General features: G+C 44.2%; 1 protein-coding gene across 2 annotated transcripts in view; it reads left to right on the forward strand.

The window, feature by feature from the left end:
- PCLO (piccolo presynaptic cytomatrix protein) overlaps nt 1-18,927 on the forward strand; it is a 424,050-nt gene that overhangs the window by 361,352 nt on the left and 43,771 nt on the right. Inside the window, exons 21-25 of one of the 2 annotated variants that reach the window (XM_084811197.1) lie at nt 3,408-3,602; nt 4,693-4,695; nt 4,749-4,928; nt 9,945-10,098; nt 17,756-17,823. In XM_084811197.1, coding sequence (XP_084667323.1) covers nt 3,408-3,602; nt 4,693-4,695; nt 4,749-4,928; nt 9,945-10,098; nt 17,756-17,823 — 600 coding nt within the window. The remainder of the gene's footprint in view (nt 1-3,407; nt 3,603-4,692; nt 4,696-4,748; nt 4,929-9,944; nt 10,099-17,755; nt 17,824-18,927) is intronic. The other variant, XM_084811198.1, reaches the window with a different exon arrangement.

Below are 18,927 nucleotides of genomic sequence, written 5' to 3' on the forward strand. Positions count from 1 at the left end.
GAGCGGGTCATGGCAAGCAGGTGCAGGAACTCTTGGAGGATATTGATTGTCTAGACCCATTCCAGTCTGGGTTTTGACCTGGTTATAGGACCTAATCAGCCTTTGTCACCCTGATGGATGACCTTTATCAAGAGAGGGACAGGGGGAGTGCAACCCTGTTAATTCTGCTTGGCCCCTCATCGGCTTTTGATACCATCAACCATGGTATCCTCCTGGATCGACTCCAAGGGATGGGTATTGGAGGCACTGTGCTACAATGGTTCTGGTCCTACCTATGGGGCCAATGTTGCAGAGAGTAACCTTGGGTGACTATTTCTTGGCCCCTTGGCAATTGAGCTATGGGGTGCCGCAGGGTACCATCTTGTCCCCAGTGTTGTTTAACATCTATATGAAGCTGCTGGGAGCGGTCATTAGGGGAGTTGGAGCTAAATGCCATCAGTATGCTGATGACACGCAGCTCTATCACCCTGTGACATCTGAATCAGGTGAGACTGTGCAAGTCCTGGATCAGTGCCTAGACTCAGTAATGGGCTGGATGAGGGCCAATAAACTGAAGCTGAATCCTGGCAAGACGGAAGCCCTGTGGGTGAGTGGTTCCCAGGTCTGGGAGATAGGCTCATTGCCTGTTCTGGATGGGGTTGCACCCCCTCTGAGAGATCAGGTCCATAGTCTGGGGATACCCCTAGATCCATCATTGTTGCTGGAGGCCCAAGTGGCCACAGCAGCTTGGAATGCCTTTTACCAGCTTTGGCTGGTTCACCAGCTACAGCCTCTCCTGGACAGGGATAACTTGGCCATGGTGGTACAGGCATTAGTAACCACAAGACTGGATTACTGCAATGTGCTGTATGTGGGGCTGCCCTTGGGACTGGTCCAGAAGCTGGAGCTAGTACAGAATGCAGCAGCTTGGCTGTTGTCAGGAGCTGCCCTCTTTTCAACATGTAACTCCTTTGCTGAGGGAACTGCACCAGCTGCCTTTTTGCTACCAGGCCAGGTTTAAGTAGGGATGGACGGAACACTTACCTTCCGTTCCATTCTGTTTCCACTGGGGGGGGAGGTGCTCTGTCCCTCCCCCCGGAATCCTCGATGGGGGGGGAGGCGATCCAGTCCTCCCTCCCGGAATCCTGCCTGGCTGGCTCCGCTCCATGGCCAAGCCGCAGAGCCGCCAGCCGGCTCTGGCCACCCACAGCCGGACATCCGGCCGCTGGGCAGCCCTGCAGGGACGCAAATGGCAGCTGTCGTAGCCGCCGCCATTTGCGTCCCTGTATTTAGCCATGATAGGCTACGTAAATATTTACATAGCCTATCACGGCAGGGGGGGAAACCCAGTGTACGCAAATGGCGGTAGCCGCCGCCTTTTGCGTACGCTGGGGTTTTTTCCCCCTGCCGTGATAGGCTATGTAAATACTTACATAGCCTATCACAGCCTCCGCAGGGACGCAAATGGCGTCCCTGCATTAGCCGTGATAGGCTACGTAAGTATTTACGTAGCCTATCATGGCTATGAAGAGGAAGCGAATGGCGGCCGCAGGACGGCCGCCATTCGCAAAGCAGCACAGACGGGAGCAGGTAAGTGCTCCGTTTCACGCACCTTTTGTGGGTTGGGGGCAGCGGGGACTTCATCTCGCGCGCCTTTCGTGGGTTGGGGGGCTGGGGGCTTCATTCCGCGACGGATTTTGGGGGGCCAAATGCACTGGCATTCGGCCTCACTGAGATCCGTCGTGGAATTCTCTGACATCCCTAGGTTTAAGGCATTCGTAGTTATGTACAAAGGCCTAAACAACTTGGGACCAGGATACGTGAGATAGCACCTTCTTCCTTACCAACTTGTCCAGTTACTCAGATGCGGTGCTGCTGTGGTTCTGCATGGACGTAGAGCCCTGTTGGAACCAATCCAGAACAGAGCCTTCAGTGTGGTAGCTCCCTCTCTGTGAAATTCCTGGCCTCTGAATATCAGGCAGGCACCAACGTTGTTTTGTTTCCAGTGCCTGTTGAAGACATTTTTATTTCAGCAAGCCTTCCCCGATTGATCAGCCACCGTTTTGATTGGTATTTTGTTTTGTTTTTTAAAGTTTAATATTGAGTTTTATTTCTTTTATCTTTTATTGGAATCTATTTATTTAGATGTGGAGTGGTATATAAATGTTATAAATAAATAAAGGCTCTGGAATCTGTTTAGATGTGGAGTGGTATATAAATGTTATAAATAAATAAATGCATGCATGCATGCCATTGTAATGCCACTGCCTAAGTGTGTGTTTTGTCAGAAATCATCTGCAAGAAACATTTATAATTCTCAGGACAATCCCTTGCACTACAATTCTATAGAATGTATTTCTTAGTCTTCATGTGCCTCAGCCTTCCACCTGCAAGTAATGTTATGTTTAAGGATTATAAGGTTTCATCTATGGTCTACAATGGTATGGGCTGAAGGCCAAAACCGTCCCTTCCTTTAGGACAGAGGTGGGAAACCTCAGGCCTGTGGGCCAAATCCGACCCGCCTGGTGTCCCAATCTGGCTCTCCAGGGTTCTCCACATGGCAATGCCCCCTTACTTATGATTGCTGATCATTTGGTTGTTTCCTGGCTTTTGCACTGTCCCCCCCACCCCCAATTCTAAAAGGCTGAAATTCTTCTCCTAAGACTTAGTTCCTGGGAGTAAAGGGTTTAAGCTAAAATATGCTGGTATTTGAGGTCCTACAACAAGAAAAAGCCCTACAATATTTATTAATATGCTGATTGACTCAGCTTCTGGAACTTAGAAAGCCCTTCTAAGCTGAGCCCAGAAAGCTTTCATTAATGCAGAATTGGGAAGTCACCTGCCAAAGCCAAAATAAATCCAACAAAATTGTGTTTTTTCTCTCATTTCAGCTCACTTTATTTGCAAAAATAGAATAACATATCTTATATAAAATAAACAAAATACTAAAATATGTTTGAAGGGTGAACCATGCAGTAAAAAAAAAATCCGTTGTCCTTCATTCAACATCTCATTGTCTTTCAAATTTAAGGCCGCAACGCCTACAGACCCAAAAGCCCATCCAAAGTAGCACACCTGATTCTATTCAAAAGCCTCTTCCTGTCTCTCATTTTCAGTCCCCTTTTTTTTCTTCTTTCTGTCCGAACGATCATCGTGCCCTCAGTTTCAAAGCATCATCATTCCCTTGCCTATGGTGTTCTCCTGCCAGGTCTTCCAGGCACCAAATAAGGAAAACATGAAGGTGGCGTGTTTAAGGAACAGAGCAGGAGAACAGAGCAAGTGGGAAATGCCAACCCTTGGCTCATGATGGCATCCATTTTACTTCCCCTGGGCCATATACTCTGGGATGAAATGAGGATCAATTACATAATCAGATTATAATTATACAATCAATGCAGGATATTAAGCGTAATGTTTCCAACTCCCAGACATGCAGATGCCTACCATTGAGAAGTCCCACAGCAGTCCAGGAAGCTCCAAATCTTCTTCTGAAGGACACCTACGTTCTCATGGACCATCCCGCAGCCAAAGCAAAACCAGTGTCACTCAAACGCACCTCGAAGACGCTGGGGCAGCCATCGCCGCAGCCGAAGCAGCTGTCCAGCAGCTCCGCCTTCAACCAAGTAAAAGACGCAAATAAAATTCCTCAGCATGGCAGCTTAATGTTCATCTGTTGCCTTCCTCCCTCCCCTGACCCCCCTTTGCTGTCCTTTCCCTGCTGGGCTTTTCTTTCTGCTCTGGCACATTGTGTGTTCCACTTGTTCAGTGTTCTTTCTGTATGTCTGTGTGTAAATACATATAAATACAATATATTCTTCCTATTTAGAAATCCTCTTTTATTTACATAGAATGCCATGAAACTGGCTGTTTCTCTGCTACTGTCCCCATTTGTTCGATATTCCACAGCTCTGCACATCTTGTGGAAAAGTTCTGTTGTGTGTTGTCACTTTGGTGCCACTAAATACCTCAACCATAATCCAAACTTCATACAGTTGGTTTCTAGCCTCCCAGTAAGGGAGCTTACCTAGGAAAGCAGGCTGCTAACATCAGAAAGCAAATGAGAAAGATATATTGGGCAGTGACACAATCCGGGGCTCAAAAGCCTTACGGCTATAAGACTTCAGTTAAAATGGCTTAGTTGTGCAATGGTTCTGCTCTTTTGGCAGGATTATTAAAAGCAACAACCTTGAGATATTTTCTTAAACCAACAGGATTATTGTAGTACTACAGACATTACAATATAGACTGTTACTGAGGAAATTAGATATTGGTAATGTTAACAGCCCTATCATTACCTCGGCTGGGGTCTACATTATATCAGGGGCGGATTTGATTTTTATTTATTTTTTTAGACTGTGAAGAGGTTTAACAATTACAACTCTTCCATAACCCTCCATGTGTAAATCATCCTCTCACAGAATTACAGGTTGAGGATTTAGTCACTGGCAAATTAATATAATCCAATTGTGGTGTCGCTGTGTTTGTCTTCATGATTATTTGGTGTGTCATACAGTCACCGCTGCGTAACGCAGAAAGCAGGAATAAAATTCTCTCTGTCTTCTTCATCCTTTTATTTTAATTAAAAAGAAACAGCCAGTTTTAATTACCCTTTAATGCTGTGCATGTGATGTCTCTTTGGTGTGCAAAGACACTTACCTATTTAAATACAGAAAAGAAAATTCCCCACTTCTGTTTGCATGACTAACATTTAAGCTGGTTCCATCTGAGGATACATACTCTGGGTTTCCATTTCACCCACACTGCCACAGCACATAAAAGCGGTCAGTCTAATCACGCAAGGAAGCAGCACAGACACAGCATAGCAGGAGTCCTCCCAATTCAAAGAACTCAGTCTGACAATCTGCCTCCACCAGCCAGTGACAACAAAGACCAAAGCCAACTAGCCCTCAGGAAAGTGATGTCCGATGGACCGGCCAAGCCTGAAGGAGGTGAGCAGAAAGACACGGCCAAGGAGTTAGCCTTAACCAAATGCCTTCTTGCCATGTCTGCTAATTCACAACACTTTGAAATTATTTCTTCAGTCCTCTCTGCAACATTCATTTGGGCTGGAAAAGCCTTTCCCAGTCTTACCTTACTTATTGCTTATTTTGAAAGGCTGTGCAAAGTCTAAATTATAGAACGTTCTGATGTAGGGAAACTCCCTGGTCTCTCAAAAATTGGATTAACTATGCTCACGTTGCCTACTAAATGGCATGCATTTAACCTGATCTGCTGGAGCATGATTAAACCGTTCTTTTTGTATGATGAAAGCCTATCATGGCACACCAGAATTTCAACTTGGACACAGCATCATTGCTGTTGTTATCATTTATTGTGTCTTCATATGTGAGAAGTCCAGTTTAGGGACTGTGGGAATTCACAGCAGGAAAAAGAATAACAAGAAACACTGTTCATATGAAACATAAGGCTATGTCAGCATTCAGGAGTCTTCTAGTTTGTCTCAGAAAGAGTCTAGGTCTTTACCGTAGGTTTTGTGGTATGTTTCAGGATAAAGTAGTTCCTTGGAAGCTGAAGACAAAGACTAGTACTCCATGGAAGCAAATGCTGAAAAGGATAATATCCATTCTAATGTTTATTTCTGCGAGGCATTTCAGGCATGGTAAATGGGAGCCGTTGGAAGGACAAGGCACACAATTGGTGTGTTTCTTGTACCCACCTCTTCTCTATCATGTCTGAAGAAGAGGTTTTGCCTCTCTCCAAGCCAGGAAGATGCTCAAGCTACCTGCTGTGTCTCTGCTTCAGGAACTTGTATATCTCCTCAGAATAGGAGATGCGAAAATTCCCTTTTGGACATGACAGAGAAACCCAGGGAACAGAAAACACAAATTGGCCATGCTTCGCCTTCCCACCATTTATTGCCACATCAGTAATGGCCCTGAGAGTTTACTGGGAAGGGTAATGCCAGTGTGTCTCAGCAGAGCATCAGGTATGAGCCCAAACTGAGGTAGGTTTTATGCTGGATCAGTTGACCACTTGATATACCCAATTCTCATGCTGCATGCTCTAACCCCACCCTGCTATGTCTCCTGCCAGACCCACTCCCCCACATTAAGAGAAGGTCTCAAGTGGGAAAGCAGGCCAAACATGTCCAATGAGGGTTTCATCTCATGGGGACAATACATACGCATTTGGCCTGCTTCCCCCTGCAGGCCTTCCCCCACATGTGGATAGTTGTGGGGATGGGACCAGTAGGGGATGCAGCAGCAGGGTGGGGTTAGCAGGCAGCCCCACTGTCTCTCGATGTGATGCTATTTGCATGGGGAGAAAAATGCCTGAATAAAGCTGTGGTGATATACTGATTCACACTAAACCTCTCTCCCACTGGTGGCTATTACATCCCAACATATTGAAGAAGCTAACCTGTGACGGAAGCTTCAGATAATTAGGTGCTACTGTATTGGTTGCAATCACAATATGAAAAACGTCCGTGAATTCAGTCTTCGTTTCAAGCTGAGGTAATGTGTTTTAAGCTATTGACTGGGTTCGCATGGTCACAAAGGGGGAAATAAGCCACGATGGCTTATCTCCCCCACCCCCAGGTGCATGCTGGGAGAATTAGCATTATTATCCTGGGTGGAGCGGCTTGTCATGTTGTGCCAACCCAGCCAGGGTCACTTGTTGACATGAGCTTCTTAACAACCCTGTGATTGTGCAAATCGGGCCAGTACCTCCTTGAAAAGGTATTACAAAAAAGACCGGGGCTTCTCCTCAACCAAAATCAGGATTTAGCAATCAATCCTTCTGCTGTGAAGGTGGAGAGAGATAAACAAGCTAATTGTGCCTTGGAAAGTATGCTGAGCCACAGAGATAGGTGAACATGCTTTTAGCTATCAACTCTATAAGGCACTAACTCTCAAGGTACAAACTCTAGGTTTGCATACCTAAGGGATTTCAAGGCTACAAAATACTGGAAGTTTGAATAGATTCTCTGTGGTGCTCATCCCTTCCATGTGCTAAACTGTGGAAGAGCGTTATTAGCTTCTGTAACATGATGACTGATTTATTTTAATAACTGAGGCCAGAATTTATATTATATTATACAGACAAAGTAACCTTTTTGGAAATCAGTGTTCACCAAGTTTATTTATTTATTTCATTTCTATATTTATTTATTTATTTCATTTCTATACCGCCCAATAGCCAAAGCTCTCTGTTCTAATTACTTTGCACAAGGTGACTTTACTACATCAATTTCATGTACTACCACAGTTTCACTACATGATTGACCGTTCATATTCTGACAGCGACCTGGTTCATATGTAACACTAATTCATGGGTTGTTCATGATTGAAACTATGGGTTATTTGTCCCTCAAAAACTAAGTGTTCTGGGTTTGGATGTTGCGTTCCTGGGTTGTTTATGAAAGCTGATGCAAAGTGGGATTGGTGTGAGAGGGGAGGAGGCAGTGTTCTGACTTGCGGCCATGTGGCCCCAACTAACTAGAGATTGTTTAACCCATAGTTGTGTGTGAACCGAGCCAGTGTGTATTTCCCATAACATGAACCCACCAAAAACAAGCATGTGCCTTAATGTCATAAATACCAGCTGTAAACCATTATTTGATGTAATCATTTGTGCACTGTAAATGCGGTGTCCAAATTACTGGTGGTTTGTGGGACTGACTACATAACGTTACTTATTTATCACAGTTCTACATTGCACTTCCTCAAATGAGCTCAGAGTGGCACACATGAGTTCTTTCAATCCTGTGAAATAGATAAGGCTAAGAGACACCGACGTGCCAAAACCATCCAGTGAACTTCATGGTTGAGTCAGGATTTGAACCCAGGCATGACACAACAGTCCTTCATGGGTTAATATACCCATGAGGAGTCATGACACATGCCAACCGCCATTATGAACATGCAGGCCCCAGCTGGGTTTCCATGGCTTGTCATGTCATCCGAACCCAGGCAGCGGGAATTATCTGAGGGTTAAACAACCCTTGCATAACCCTAAAACAGACCATGGGTGATGCAAGTGTTGTTAACCTTCAAATAACCCCTGTTGTGTTGGATAGCACAACAAGCCACAACAACCCCCAACTGGGGCTTACATTCATAATGGTGGACGGTATACACCGTGATGCTCCAAGGGTTAATTTACCCACGGTAGGCTGTCGTGTCATCCAAACCTGGATCTACATCACACTTTTTCATTGTAGTGTTAAAGTATTGCTCCATTTTGTATTTCCATGCAGTTTTGATATTTCAGTTTTCCTAACCTTGTGCTTTAACTCTACATTTAGTGGGAGATATTTTGCTACTGAATTTATTTTAGGGCAGCCATGATGACTGTGCAGAAAAAGTTAATATGATCCTTTCCAAGGCAGAGCCGTTTTAACAACCAGAACCTCTCTGTCACCTTCTGTCGTTAGTTTACAAGGATCCTTCACAAAGTAAATAAATTAACCGCCCAATAAAGCTTCTTTGTAATAGGTTTCCCAGTACCTAATTCCCAGGGGAAAAAAATTAAATGGACTTTGTAAATTGACCCCGCAAAAAACCCCAACAATTTTCAAGGACCTAACAACCCGTCCTCCCACTGCTCAATCTATAGACATCAATAATCTTTAGCTCTTTAGTCTCTTGGCTCTGCTTTTCCTGTTTTAAGTGCTGCCACATTTCAGTGCTATTGCTTCCGATATTTACTCTCCCACCTTTCTAAGCTGACATGCAATTTCATGAAATTGCTCAGATGCAACATCTGACGATTCCCATTTGGGAAATATATTGGACTGTGACCTGCACCTTTTGAGGCATATGGAAAAGAGTTGTGTGCATAGCTTTGGAGCTTCACAGCACTCTTCTGTGATAGAAACCACAGTTGAACATATAAACCACAGTTGGGGCGCATATATATATATATATATATATATATTCTTTTCACTTGAATTTTAAAAGTAATCACAGTGGGATATGCCATGGTTACATTTCCTTTCTAAATAATGCCCACTTTGTTTTAGTCTTTGGTGGTGTTGTATTGTCCAGGACAATTGTGTTATTCAAATGTACACTAAAGCAGTGCATCGTTGACAAGACTTATTTTGTATGATATTGCATTTTCACATTATTTCTCAATTTGCCCCAAATGGAGACATCATCCTTTCCTGGAGTAAAAGGCCATCAATGGCTACTAGTCCTGATGGCTATGTGCTACTTACAGTACCAGAGGCAGTGAGCCTATGAACATCATTTGCTGGGGAACATGGGCGAGAGGGTGCTGTTTCACTCGTGTCCTGCTTGTGGGTTTCCCATGGGCAGTGGTTTGCCACTGTGTGAACAGAATGCTGGACTAGATGGACCCTTGGTCTGATCCAGCATGGCTGTTCTCATGTTCTTATCAAAATAAGCAAGAATATACATTTAGTGTGGGGGAGTAGGGATGAGCTACAGTGTTCACTGGGTTCAGAACAATTGGACTGGTATTGTTTCCTTAGGCCAATTTTTAGAGTAAAACAGTGACCAACAGGTTATCCAAACTTTTAAGAAGCAGTTGAGAAATATATTCAAGTAATTATGTGGTGTCTGGAGAAGATAGAGCCTGTATAATGTATGCAGTGCTGGCTGACAGACCTTTGACTTAGTCTTCATTTTGTTTTGTTTTTTAAACTGTATACTCTTTCTCAAAAGCTGATCAATAATGAAATGTTGGAGCTATTTGCCTTGATTCTGCAATGCCATTATTATTGGTCAATGCTTACGTTTTCCAGCAATTCCGAGGAAGTCAGATTTATAAAGATGGAGCATTATGAGTTTGTTTTGAAGCAACTTGTTGCATAGGTTATCCAGAATATGATAAAATAACTAAAATTCATAGCAACCAGTAAAATGTTTTGTGGGAACTTTTCGCTCTTGCCTCATGAATAGCTGGGTGCTATTTAAATTGCTTACGCTGATGTCTTTGTAGCCCATGTGGTAACCCATCATTCCTACTCTGTACAGCAAGGCCTACCAACCATCGACCAGGAGAAAGTTCAGTCTCCTCCACTGGTTCATCAGCCAGTACCTTTGGGAGTGGATACAGTATGGATAGTGAAGGAAGCAGCAGCAGCAATGCTACAGCAGGGGACGGTAATCTGTTTCCCATTCCAAGAATGTAAGGCTTTTAAAATTATTTAATATGCTTTTACTAACCATAGACAGACAAATAATGGGATTAGTACTTTAACCCTGAAAGAACTGTCTTATATCCTCCCTCCCATCCCAATACATACTTATGTGAAACCCTGTCCTATGCATGTTTACTCAGACCATGTTTTCTTGGGCCTAAAGCTGCAGTCCTTCTCACACTTCCCTGGTTGTAAACCTCACTGAACACAGTGGGATTTTCAAATACGCATGGGATTGCACTGTTCTTCCCAGATAAGTGTGCACAGGACTGCAGTCTAAATTTCTTTCTTTCTTTCTTTCTTTCTTTCTTTCTTTCTTTCTTTCTGCCTACTTACTGATTTATGCTTTGAACTTGTGTACCAATTTTCCAACACTAAAGCCACCCTAAATGAATGAAACCTCAACAACTATGATGATAACAGCAATAAAGAGACTCTCGTTCCCCACATAAAATGTATTAATGATTTTTTAAAATACGCTGTTTATGTTTTCATTGTATTTTTAAAAGCACCCTTTAAGCTCTGCTGAAGGACAGTATACAAATCTTTGTTGTTGTTGTTCAGTCGTTAAGTCATGTCTGACTCTTCGTGACCTCATGGACCATAGCACACCAGGCCTTCCTGTCCTCCGCTCTCTCCCGGAGTGTGCTCAAGTTCATATTCATTGCATCGGTGATGCTATCTAGCCATCTCATCCTCTGCCGTCCCCTTCTCCTTTTGCCTTCAATCTTTCCCAGCATCAGGGTCTTTTCCAGGGAGTTTTCTCTTCGCATTAGGTGGCCAAAATATTGGAGCTTCAGCTTCAGGATCTGTCCTTCCAATGAGCAGTCAGGGTGGATTTCCTTGAGGATGGACTGATTTGACCTCCTTGCAGTCCAGGGGACTCGTAAGAGTCTTCTCCAGCACCACAGTTCGAAAGCATCAATTCTTCGGCGCTCAGCCTTCCTTATAGTCCAGCTCTCACAGCCATACCTTGCTACTGGGAAAACCATAGCTTTGATTATACGGACCTTTGTCAGCAAGGTGATGTCTCTGCTTCTTACTATGCTGTCTAGGTTTGCCATAGCTTTCCTCCCAAGGAGCAAACGTCTTTTAATTGCATGGCTACAGTCACCGTCTGCCATGATCTTGGAGCCCAAGAAAATAAAATCTGTCACTGCTGCCATTTCTTCCCCTTCTATATGCCAGGAAGTGATGGGGCCAGATGCCATGATCTTTGTTTTTTTAATGTTGAGTTTCAAACCAGCTTTTGCACTCTCCTCTTTCAGCCTCAACAAGAGGCTCTTTAGATCCTCTTCGCTTTCTGCCATTAGGGTGGTATCGTCTGCGTATCTGAGGTTGTTGATAATTCTCCTGGCAATCTTAATTCCGACCTGTGATTCATCCAACCCGACGTTTCTCATGATGTACTCTGCATATAAGTTAAATAAGCAGGGCGACAATATGCAGCCTTGTCGTACTCCTTTCCCAATTTGGAACCAATCGGTTGTTCCATGTCTGGTTCTTACTGTTGCTTCTTGACCCTCGTACAGGTTTCTCAGGAGACAGGTAAGGTGGTCTGGTACTCCCATCTCTTTTAGAATTTGCCACACTTTGTTGTGATCCACACAATCAAAGGCTTTAGCGTAGTCAATGAAGCAGAAATAGACGTTTTTCTGGAATTCTCTTGCTTTCTCTGTGATCCAGCAAACGCTGGCGATTTGATCTCTAGTTCCTCTGCCTCTTCGAAACCCAGCTTGTGCTTCCAGTAGTTCTCGGTTCACATACTGCTGAAGCCTAGCTTGTAGGATTTTGAGCATCACCTTGCTGGCATGTGAAATGAGCGCAATTGTACGGTAGTTTGAACACTCTTTGGCATTGCCCTTCTTTGGGACTGGAATGTAAACTGACCTTTTCCAGTCTTGTGGCCACTGTTGAGTGTTCCAAATGTGTTGGCATATTGAGTGCAGCACTTTAACAGCATCATCTTTTAGGATTTTAAATAGCTCAGCTGGAAGACTGTCATCTCTGCTAGCTTTGTTGTTAATAATGCTTCCTAAGGCCCACTTGACTTCACTCTCTAGGATGTCTGGCTCAAGTTCAGTGACCGCACTATCATGGCTATCAGGGACATTAAGATCTTTCCTGTATAGCTCTTCTGCATATTCTTTCCACCTCTTCTTAATCTCATCTGCTTCTGTTAGGTCCCTGCCTTCTTTGTCCTTTATCATGCCCATCTTTGCACAAAACGTTCCTTGAGATCTCCGATTTTCTTGAAAAGATCTCTCGTCTTTCCCATTCTGTTGTTTTCCTCGATTTCTTTGCATTGTTCATTTAAGAAGGCCTTCTTGTCTCTCCTTGCTCTTCTCTGGAACTCTGCATTCAGTTGGATATATCTTCCCCTTTCTCCCTTGCTTTTTGCTTCCCTTCTTTCCTCAGCTACTTGTAAAGCCTCATCAGACAGCCACTTTGCTTTCTTGCATTTCTTTTTCTTTGAGATGGATTGAGTTGCTGCCTCCTGAACAATGTTACGGACCTCCATCCATAGTTCTTCAGGCACTCTGTCTATCAGGTCTAATCCCTGAAATCTATTCCTCACCTCCACTGTATATTCATAAGGGATATGATTTAGGTCATACCTGAATGGTTTAGTGGTTTTCCCTACGTTCTTCAATTTCAGCCGAAATTTTGCAAGAAGCAGCTCATGATCTGAGCCACAGTCAGCTCCAGGTCTTGTTTTTACTGACTGTATAGAGCTTCTCCATCTTTGGCTGCAAAGTACATAATCAATCTGATTTCGATATTGACCATCTGGTGATGTCCACGTGTAGAGTCGCCTCTTGTGCTGTTGGAAAAGAGTGTTTGCTATGATCAGCGTGTTCTCTTGGCAAAACTCTATTAGCCTTTGTCCTGCTTCATTTTGTACACCAAGGCCATGCTTGCCTGTTATCCTGGTGATTTCTTGACTTCCTACTTTAGCATTCCAATCCCCTATGATGAAGAGGGCATCTTTTTTTGGTGTTAGTTCTAGAAGGTGTTGTAGGTCTTCATAGAACCGATCAGCCTCAGCTTCTTTGGCCTCAGTGGTTGGGGCATAGACTTGAATTACTGTGATGTAGAATGGTTTCCCTTGGATTCGTACTGAGATCATTCTATCATTTTTGAGATTGTACCGCAGTACTGCTTTACCCACCCTTTTGTTGACTATGGGTGCTACTCCATTTCTTCTAAGGGATTCTTGCCCACAGTAGTAGATATAATGGTCACCTGAATTAAATTTGCCCATGCTTGTCCATTTTAGTTCACTGATTCCCAAGATGTCGATGTTCAATCTTGCCATCTCATGTTTGACCACCTCCAGCTTACCTTGATTCATTGCTCTTACATTCCAGGTTCCTAAACAATATTGTTCTTTACAGCATTGGACTTCCTTTTCACCACAAGACACATCCACAGCTGAGTGTTCTTTCGGCTTTGGCCCAGCCACTTCACTCTTTCTGGCGCTACTTGGAAATTCCCTCTGCTCTTCCCCAGTAGCATATTGGACACCTTCCGACCTTAGGGGCTCATCTTCCGGCGTCATCTCTTTTAGCCTTGTGATACATTCCATGGGGTTTTCTTGGCAAGAATACTGGAGTGGGTTGCCATTTCCTTCTCCAGTGGACCACATTTTGTCAGGACTCTCCACCATGACCTGTCCATCTTGGTGACCCTGCACGGCATAGCTTATGGCTTCATTGAGTTATGCAAGCCCCTTCACCACAACAAGGCAGTGGTAGTAAATAAAACAGAATTCCCACAAAAGATTGATGAAACAGGAGGCCAAAGATATAAACCTGTAAACAAACAAGCCTAGTGAACTTCCCAACAAACATATTCTGCAAACTTGGCACAATACAATGTGTTTGTTTGCGACATTTCTATACTATCCAATAGCAGTTCACAAAGAAATGGGGCCTGTTTTATGCAGCCCACAAAATGAATCCCCAGCAGGTGAAGACCCCTGAGCAGGATCATCTGAGAAGATCTACAGACAAGGAACCTGCAAGGGAACAGGCATTCCTATAAGTCAGGGGTGAGAACTCTGGGCCCAGAAGCCAAATCCAGCTCTCTGGGGTTCCCCAGAAGGGTCGTGCTCCCTTCTCCAGGCCCCACCCACTTTCCCTCGACCCCTGAATGTTTGGTGGTTTCCTGGGTTTTGTGCCGCTTCTTTGCCATTCTAAAATATTGAAATGCCTCTCCTAACACTTAGTTATTGGCGGTATGAGCTTTACGATAAAAAACGCTGGTGTTTGTGGTAACTTCAGACCCATCCCTTTTGCCTTCATGCCCATTTTGCCTTTGTCCCTGTCCACCCCTGGAATGTGGGCCCTGGGGGCTTCTCTGAAATGGAATTTGGCCCTCAGGCAGAAAGAGATTCTGTACCCCTGCCCTAAGCTATGCTCAGCCCAAGCCCTTAATACAAGATAGAAAGAAGAAATGACCCATTTTTAAATAAAATATACCTTCTAAGCAATGTAGGTTTCAACGGAACTATCTCCCCAGTAAACAACAAAGCAGCCAGCCTAGTTCAGTGTCTCTTTGAAAACACCCTATTCTGATACTGTTAGAAGCAGCACCAGTTTTTCTTCCCACCTTTCCTTCGAGAGCAAAGGCAACAGAAAGGTAGATCCAACACCAAGATGTGCCAAGGAGAGGAGGATCCTGTCCTCTTCTCGCTCATGTAACCTGGTAGAGTGAAGGGGAGAGGGGAGAAAGAGTTTGTGGGTGTGGGAACTGCTTTCAGGCAGGGCAGTAGTTGAGAGAGTTCTCCCCACCACCATCTCCAACTCAAAAACTGGCTGGCAACCAGATGTATTATGCTGATTGGATGTGTGGATGACCTGCTATCTGACCTATATTAAGCATCTTATAACAAATTTCCTTTGCAACTGCCTAATAAATATGCCATTTGAGGACCATGAGAAATGCCAAGATATCATTTTCCTCCCAAAGCAAGCTGTTGCAGGGGTCAGAAGCAAGACTCAGACTAAACCATGCCCAGGAAGTATCGCCTCAGTTGAGGCAATGGTAAAATGTGTTGGAGACACTGTGTTGGATTCACTTTCCCAGATTGGACAATCTTCCCTGGTAAAGTCTTTCTCTTCTATGTGTGTTTCTTGAGGAATTAATTTTTATTTATTTATTAATTACATTTATATCCCACCTTTTTTCCTCCTTAAGGAACCCAAGGTGGCGTACATAGTCCTCCTTCTCCTCCATTTTATCCTCACAACAACAACCCTGTGAGGTGGGTTGGGCCGAGAGTCTGTGACTGGCCCAAAGTCACCCAGTGAGCTTCCATGGCCGAGTGGGGACTAGAACCTGGATCTCCCGACTCCCAGTCCAACACTCTCGCCGCTGCACCACACTGGCTCTCATTAGTGAAGGCATTAGTGAAGAATAGTCAGGTTTCTACTCTAACTCCTCCATTTTGATTTGTAACAGCTAGCTCTGACTCCATGCATGTTCTAAGGCAGGTTTGCAGAACCGCAGGCCTGAGAGCCAAATCCAGTTCTCCAGTGGTTCCAATCTGGCTCTCTGGGGTTCGCCTTTCCCCCAACCAACAATTGTTTGGAGATTTCCTGGCTTTTTTGCAGTTTTTCCCCATTCTAAAATGTGGAAATGTCTCTTCTGAGGCTTAGTTACTGAAAGCAAGAGCTTTAAGCTGGCATTTTTGGTATTTTGGCCATGCCACCTTTGCCTCTGGCCCTCTCCACCACTGGAATGCGTCCCCTGAGAGCTTCTCCCAAATGGAATTTGGCCTTCAGGCTGAAAGAAGTTCTGCACAACTGTGCTAAACTTTATAAAGGAACAAGGCCAAAACTTGGCCTCGGGAGATTGTCTTCCAGAAGCACTCAACGCATTAATTCTTTCCTGGCTTGGTGTATTCTTCATTGTGCTATGGCAGAAGGAGATAAAAAGAAATCATCCATCTTATTCTTTTAAGTTTCCCCTTCAATAATTATGGTAGAAAAGTCCAGTTAGGCTGCAAAGTTCCATTTGCTTAAAAAAACCTATTGAATCTTCCTGCCTATAGATCAGAGCAAATTATTCCCTGAAGTGTTCATCATACTTTACCATTTCGGAGTGTGATTATTTTATATTTACCCCTAATAACGTAATATAGTTTAGGAAGTTTTAGAGAATGCATAAAAATATTTAAAGTAAGGTCATCTTTATAATGAAAAATAATTGAACTTCACACACCAATGGGGATATGAAAATTGAACAGATAAACAGATAAAATGCTGGAATCTGGTACATCTAGGGCAGAATCCATCTGGGCGCTTACACCCTGCTGATTCCCTTCTGCCTTGCCAATTCCCTTCCAAAATAGGTGGGTCTTGCCAATTCCATTGTGCAAGTGGGACCCACTGCTTACGCAAAGGAGATTTAGTGCTTTCTAGGGGAAGCCCTGAAACAAGTGGAAACACTCATTTCTGGAAGGAGGCAGGTCGGCAGAGCTCCCTTATGTGAGCTCCACCAACCTGCCTCCTTCCAGAAACTAGTGTTTCCGCCCATTTCAGGTTGCCCCAGAAGCGCTAAATCGCTGTTGCGCAAGTGGTGGGGGCCAATTGTGCAATGGAATTGGCGGAGTGTAAGAGAATCGGTAAGGCTGTAAACATCCCGTTGGATCTTGCTGCTATAGTCCAAAGCATCCTGACTATTAGACAAATCTGAAACAGGACATTTTTATACCTCTGATCCAAGACATGAAGGCCAAACACAGGCTTTTGGCCCGACATTAACACCCTTCTCATGGTGAGGTGCAGTCCTAAGGCTTTAGAGCAAGCATGCCCAGTACCACACCAATAACATCTTGTTCAGCCAACCAGGCATTTGTCCAAAATCTTTGATCTTCCGCCTACAGATAAGGGTGGAAGTTTAATGGATGTGTGGTGAATTGTTCATGTGTGTTTATTCTATGCATGAATGCCAAGCTCGCACGTGAAATAGTTTGTATGATGAAGGCCACTTAATTAAGGGTACTCCACCACTTAAACATAATTGAGAATGGTACCTAATCTTTTAAATAAATAAAATACATACATAAAATCAGTGTTTATGACCTTTTCCCCTTTCTCCTCTCCCTGCAGCCCTCTGTACCACTCCAAAATATTCTCTGGAGGGTTTCTCAGCCCTCCGGAGCAGATTTTGAGGGGATGCAGAGAGCTGTGAGGAAACGGGGAATTGCCCACTTCCACTGATAGTACTGTTCCCATCAGCAGAATGGCAGTGTTAGTTACAACCCGTTATGGACAAGCTGAATGTTCTAAGCAGCTGAAAGTTGACTTCGTAATAGCAAACAATGGAATGCAAGGTGTGAGATTTCTCAGTCTCCCTTTATCTGGAAGCTATTTTCCTTGCATGAAAGAATCAGGCTATAGCTGGAGGATCTGCTCTGTATGTGAAGGCAGGTGCGAGGATTGGTGTGTTTCCCCTCTGCTGAGATCCACTCGCCTTTTTCAAATGTAAAACCTTCATCATGGGTTGTGGATTGCAAGGAATGAGTATTTCATCATGCGCCAACCTGTAAACGTCTCTGTTCTTCACTATATCTGCGCGCTGCAGCATGCACAGGAAGGGCTTTGCTAATAACTGCTCAACTGTACTTTTCAACAGAGGAAAGATGAACCAGAATGGACAAGAAGCAGTGAAGCAGTCAGGAGTGGGATTGACGGAAGCTGAAGGTAACTGTTTATCTTAGAAATTCATAGAAATCATTTGTTAGCATTTCCATGCTATGCAGAAGCACCTAAGATACTATTTTAAGAACTAAGCTCAATTTACTCTGAAGTTGTTTCCAGACGTTGCTTCTAGGAGTGACAACAGTGAGAATTACGGCTTCTGAAACAGAAGATCGTTCATTAAAGAAATCCTTAGTGGGAATTGTACATGATCGTTGCAATTTGTGCTCTGTCCAGACATACGTTGCATGCTCACATACACCACCACCCCCTTTGAGAACCCTTCCAGTGAAGGCTGCACTACCCAGCGTTAAGGGAGCTGGGCAGGTTTTGCCCCAACTGCAAGATGGTTCTAAGTACGGTGTTTTCCTTTCCCCATTAGGAATGAATGGCAGCCACTATATAAGAGAAAGCAAATTCAGTTATTCAGGGATGCCATTGGGTTTGGGGGTTAAATCTGTTCCCTGCCCCAGGTGTTCCAAGTTTCTGGAATGATAAGAAAACGAGAGTGCACATGCTTTATGGAGAAGATGCTGTTGCTAGGGAAAGTGGAAGGCAAAAGAAAGAGGGGCCGACCAAGGGCAAGATGGATGGTTGATATTCTGGAGGTGGCGGACTCAACCTTGGGGAGCTGGGGGTGGCGACGGCTGACAGGAAGCTCTGGTCCATGAAGTCACGAAGAGTCGGAAGTGACTGAGTGAATAAACATCAAATGCTTTATGAGCAGAAGGTTCTTTGGCATTTTCAGCACAATCAGGTAACAGGGCTGGACAAGGTCTTTGCTATGAACTTGGAGAGCCACTGTCATTCAGAACAGATAGCCCTGGGTCCAATATTTATGGCAGGTTCATAAGTTCATATTTTTGCCACTTCTCAGCGGTGTCCCAGTTTACAGTCAGTTGACTTTGTTGTCATAGAACCGTTGAAAACTGAGCTATCCCCTATTTCAGCCTTCCCCAACCTGGTACTCTCCAGAAGTTTTGAACTACAATTCCTAGAAATCTTGACCATTGGCAATGTTGGCTGGGGCCAATGCGAGCTGAAGTCCAAAACATCTGGAGGCCACCATGTTGGGGACATCTGCCCTATTTGCATAGGTCAGGCCCA

Source organism: Heloderma suspectum, chromosome 7 (assembly GCF_057233095.1).
Source record: "Heloderma suspectum isolate Gila_16-S chromosome 7, 16-S_ref, whole genome shotgun sequence".
NCBI classification, from domain to species: domain Eukaryota; kingdom Metazoa; phylum Chordata; class Lepidosauria; order Squamata; family Helodermatidae; genus Heloderma; species Heloderma suspectum.